The sequence below is a fragment of the Emydura macquarii genome, unplaced genomic scaffold (genome assembly GCF_026122565.2).
Source record: "Emydura macquarii macquarii isolate MOO-44397 ecotype Brisbane River unplaced genomic scaffold, CSIRO-AGI_Emac_v2 contig_1876, whole genome shotgun sequence".
Lineage (NCBI taxonomy): Eukaryota > Metazoa > Chordata > Testudines > Chelidae > Emydura > Emydura macquarii.
Genome location: NW_027132013.1, coordinates 10210757 through 10216205, shown reverse-complemented (window position 1 = coordinate 10216205; position 5449 = coordinate 10210757). Strand labels below are relative to the sequence as shown.

At 47.4% G+C, this 5449-nt stretch overlaps 1 protein-coding gene across 1 annotated transcript; it reads right to left on the bottom strand.

Moving 5' to 3' along the window:
• Window positions 1-391: 391 nt before the first annotated feature.
• On the bottom strand, window positions 392-1674 carry CUNH11orf96 (chromosome unknown C11orf96 homolog). The gene has a single exon (XM_067558115.1). The coding sequence runs from the start codon at window positions 1356-1358 to the stop codon at window positions 993-995; it is 366 nt and encodes a 121-aa protein (XP_067414216.1). The 5' UTR covers window positions 1359-1674; the 3' UTR covers window positions 392-992.
• Window positions 1675-5449: the final 3775 nt, after the last annotated feature.

Here is a 5449-nt window from a genome sequence, read left to right as displayed (position 1 = left end):
AAAAAGCCTGATCAGAACACACACACAATTATTAAATGACTATTCTAATAATTCTAAGAATAATTATTAGACTTTTCTAGTTTTGAAAGCTTAAAATAAGAAATTAGATGACTGGTGAGAGGAATTTTTTACTGACTTTTTTTTTTTTTTTTTTTCTTTTTAATTACTTAATTTATGTTAAGAGTATTTTTTAAAAAGTCACCTAGCTAAATTCTTATACAATATATACTTTAAGATATGTATGGAAATACCCCTTTGACAGTGTCCTTCCCTCTGAGAAGAATATTATTGTGTTTGGTTTAGCTGTTAACATTTTTAAGCCCATATATCTCCTAAACGGTAAAAAAGCAGAAATGGGAATAGTTATCCTCAATAAAGATTCTCCAAAATGCACTATGCAAATATATTGTTTTATTTCTCTTTTATGGAAATAATAACAGACATTCAGGTAGAAACATATTAAATTAATGCAGTCAACAGTTTAAATGCAAAAATAAATATAAAGTCCAGCAGCTCACTGCATCCAAAAGAGCTCAGATTTCTTCTAACAAATAGAAAAGTTTCAGACAACCTAATAGAAACAAACATAAAAGTGCTTTCTTAGAAAACATCCTGACCTTACTTGCAAATTGCTCTTGGAATCTATCTCACTCCGACTGGTTCTTTAGCATGAGGATAATGAAAAAGGAACTTCACTCCCCTCTTATATAAAGCGTTCATCATGGTCCCTTCAAAGTCCCCCCTTTGCCATACTGACTTAGGATCTGATCTATAATACAAAAGAGAGTGTCCAATAGCCATTACTTGGAAAGCAATTCTGGGTAGCAAGGATCTCCACAAACAAACAGTCTTCCTTGAAAAATATAGACTCTATAAAGTTCTTGCCCTTGTGTCTCATGGCTGCAGGCTTCACTATGAAGCACAGCCCCCCACTCCCCGCTGTTTTTGCAAAGCTGCTATGCTGGGGTAGCGCTGAGTCCCCAGTGCTCCCTTCACAGGGCAGAGTCAGAGTCACTCGAGTCCAAACTGTTCCTCAGCTTGCAGCTGCTGAGCTTGTCTCTCTGCAGGCTGAGGTTCTGGGTGCTCCGCCTCAGGCACTCCAGGGACTGCAGGAAGGATTTCTTGGCTTTCTCCTCCTCCATGGGGGAGACGCCTTCCTCCTCCACCTCCTGGATCTCATCGAAAGTCACCGGCTGGGTCTTGAAGCGGGACTGCCTCGGTCTCCTCAGCTTGCCCTTGGGGATCTTGGCGGGGCGGACGGGCTGGGGGAACTCCTCGGCGACGCAGACGAAATGAGGCATGACCGCCTGGTAGCTGGAGCAGATGCCCATGAGCTCGGCTTGCTTGGCTGCCATCATGTCAGCCGGAGCGGCCCCCGGGGAACCGGAGCGCTCGGTCCCAGCCGCCACGGGGATGGGCGCGGGCTGCGAGCCCGGGAGCAGATGGAGAGAGCGCCGGGCTGTGCTCAGTGGCCTTCCCCGCTCAGCCCAAGGCTCCCCAGCCCCGGGGCCAGAGTCTCGCTGGGTCGGGCTGTGCTCGCTGCCCCGGCCGGGAGCGGGTGGCTCTCGCGCTGACAGTCCCGGTGCCGAGCTGCTGCTGCTTGCTGCTGCCAGAGGCTCCCCCGTGCTCCTGCGTGGAAAGGCTGCAGCCCGCCGTTATATAGCCCGCTCCGGCCCACACAGGAGCATGCTCAGCTGCCACCCGCCCACCGCCATGTAAAGCCCGACCGCTTCCCTCCTTCCGCCTGACGTCGGCGAGGCACTTTTGTGGGGAAATAACGCCGCCCCCGCGCCGGCAGAGACACGCCGCAGAGAGAACAGAAGCGCCGCTCTGCAGCGGGGATCCCCCGCTCCGCCGCTCTCCGGTCGGGGCCGGCTCCTATTCACCCAGCCTCCGCTTGTACCCCTGGGGGGAGAGGGGGCTGGCTGGGGCGGGGTGCCAGGCGCTCCCCCCGCGGATATTACCCTGGAGGCTCATGATGAATGTCTCTCGCCGAAGGAAACCTCCCTCTCTCCGGCTGAACCCTAGAAAGCACCGCAGGCTCTTTAGCAACGTCATCCCTCGCCGAGCCTGACAGAGGGACCAGCCCCTGGGCTGGTGTAAATCAAATCCGCTACGGTGGAGGGAGCCAGGCCCATTCACACTGGCTAGGGATCTGGCTCCCCCTGTCCTTCCTTCCGTGGGTGCTGAACGCCCACTCACTTCTTAGCTAGGGGATGCACTCCCGCTCCCTCGCCCCCCTTTTGGGTGTGGGTGCTTAGGGGAGAAGGGTGGTTGTGATCATGTTGCTAGGTCTCTAATGACCCCATTAGTTGCCCTGCTCTGCACCTTACAGACTTCCTTTCACTTGGAGGAATCCCTCAAACACCACCTGAGGCTTCCTCCTTCCTGCCATATCCTGTAACCTAGTGTGCAAGCTCTGCCCAAGTTAGTACCTGCATCCAGAGCAGGTTGCCCAGTGGGAGTGGGGTAGACAGCCTTTACACATAGGTCCATTAGTGTCCACTTCAGTCTGGGGGCTGAGGCTGCTCAGCTGTTCCTGGCATCTCTTTCCTTTCTCCTTCTGTGCTGCATACAATCTCTGGCTTAGGCAGAAGACAGCAGAGGTTTTAACAGCCTCTCTTCACATGCCTTCCACCTGTACCTCCCTCCTTGTGAAGTATACAGCTTGAAGAGTTTGTTAGTCCTTCATAGCAAACAGCATGACCTCCCTCCTTCTGTGAATCCTGTCTCTCTGACTCCTGTATGAAGAGTGGAGGGCTGCTGGGAAGGAAAAGGAGGGCATTAGCTTGGCAGAGGTAGCCTTAAGCCTTTCTTTGGATGCTAATATGACCTATTCTGAAATGCTCGGTAATTGAGGCTTGCCTATCATGTGGGGAGTGGGCTTGGTATACAGGATCCGGGAAGCTTTTAGTGCTGGAAGAACAACTATGATGATGATAGTCACATGTTTGTCTTTCACTTTACAGTGTTTTTTGGGTTTGTTTGTTGTTTTTTTTTTGGGGGGGGGGTACAGCTGTTTCTCTGGTTGAAAAAATATTTAAATCAGCAATAGGATTAATATCCATTAGTTACTGGCAAGTATTCCTGCTGTCTGGATAAGCAGCAACTTGCTCCTTAGCCCACCCCCACCACAACACATGCAGAGGGGGTTAAGAGAAATTTGGGACTGAGCCCAAGTCAGATATGGGATGAAATACCCTAGTTTCTCAGTGTTCCAGAGTGACTAGGCTGAGGAAGTCAAGTTCAACACTCTAGGGTAAGGGAACAAAGGGCTTCTCAGCAATAAAAGAAATGAACTATGTAGAACAGATAGCCCGGTCTAGGACTTAGATCAAGAGGCTGGGAGTCAGGACTCAGATCCATTTTCCAGCTTTGCCACTTTTGATTCACGAGTCACCAAACCTCTATGCCTCAGTTTCCCCATTTATAAAAGGGATAATAATCCTTCCCTTTTTCACTGTGGTATTATGAGGCTTCTTTCATTAATGCTCATGAAGTGCTGTGCTCAGATGGAAGGTGCAATAGAAGGGCAAAAGTATTAGTCTATTATTTAAATGTCTGGTGCTACAACTATTAAAATAAAACAGGAGTTTGTGAATTAGTGAAAGTTGGAGCTTTGCTTTAAAGGATGTACATGTTAAGGTTTACCAGAAGCAGAAGAAACGGAAGTGGGAAAAGGGTTAAAGAAAGGATGAGGAAAGGAACTGGAATGCTGCAGGGAAAAGAGCTAGTAGGTCAGTTTGTCCCCTCGCCCCCAGGACTGATGCAGGATTGTTCCCTACAGTCTATTCTCAGGTAGCTTTTCTCCAGTGCAGCCCCTATGGTAGGAGAGTTTCCAAAGTCCAGTTAGATAGGAAATGTCTTATCAAGAATATAGAGAATTTTGAATTGTGACTGGAAGGGGGAAGAAAACACATTTTTCAGGGCTTTTTAGCAGAGGGTTTGCCCAGTGGGAGAAGCCTCACGTGTTTGTGGCAGAAACAGGCAAGTACTCCTTGAGAAACAGAGTGGCTTGTGCACAGCACGGGTATTCTGCTCCCACTGCAGCTGCTGGGCACGCAGAAAGGCATTTGCTTTTCTGAGGACACAATCAGAGGGCCTCTCACTTTCCCTTTCATGAGGGCTTGGGCTTAACCCCTTCCCACACTGACCCCCCTAATCAATGACAGGAACACACAAAGACGGGGCTAATGGCCACTTTAGAATCACTCGGAAAATACAGTTTTAATTAGGGCCCTTTCACAAAGCTCGCTAAAACAAACCAAGGGCCCTCTCCTGTGGTTTGGGAGAGAGGCGACTGCGGCCACCTCCTTATTAGCATGTTTCTAGAAGGATGGCTGTTTCAGCGGCTGCCAATTTAGAAGAAAAAGAACCATTAAGAACCTTAGCTTTATAATGTGCCTTGCCACAATCTCCCAGCTCCTTGGCTCTGAAAAGCAGTGTTAGGGCCAGATTCAGTATAAAGCCCTTTTATTGGGAGACAAAATTAGCTTAATAAGGGAACAATTCTCTATTCGGTCAAATTGAGTCATTCCAGTTTGGGGGAGGTGTTGTTTTCACTGTTGATTTTAAATAGCTAAATTTCACCTCTAAAGTCCTCACTGCACTGACAGCCCATCATCATCCCCGACACAATTTGGTTTAGTTAGGACCAAACCACACAATGTGCTACAACTCTTCTAGAGGTCAAGAATGCAGCATGGTTTGGAGAACAAATTGGTTTGGAGAGCAAACTGTGTTTTAGCCACGACGTGACCAGATCTGCCAACAAAGAACTGTTTCAACTGAAAAAGGAGAGCATTTCCCCTTTTGTATACACCAAGGTATCTTTGACCTGCTTTAGCAACATGTGCACACTGGGCACTGGAGGCTCTGCAAAAAGTGCAATCGATTTTAAATCTGCAATTTAACATTCTCCCAGGACGCAAACGGACCACACAACTTCATAAACAAAGTTCAGCATTAGAACAAACTGGTTTAATTTAATCTGGAATTTCATCCCTCACAATTCTGATCATAAAAGGCTCTGTATAATTTCACTGTGGAGTTGGAGCAACATCACCATGGTAATAATCAGAAGGCTTTAGGATTTTATTTGAGACCATTCAGTGAAAATATCCAGTGATATAATCTCCTAAATTAGGCCTGCAATGCACTAACGTAAAAAACTATATTTGTTCCAATGGTTTAATTCCTGGCTTTAATCTAGTTTGCTCCTGATATTTGAAATGTGACTCCTGCTGTATAGATGACAGATATTCCCTGCTGTACATATCAAATGAGCAGATTCCTTCTCTGCATAGTGCAGAGTTGAAGTCACATGTATACTGGGTCATTGCTTAAGAGAGGGGTTTCCACCTCTATCTATAGCTAGTAATATTTCAAATGTCCACTCAACTTCTCTGCGGACTTTGGGCCACCCATCCACTCTGAAACACTTTTTTAT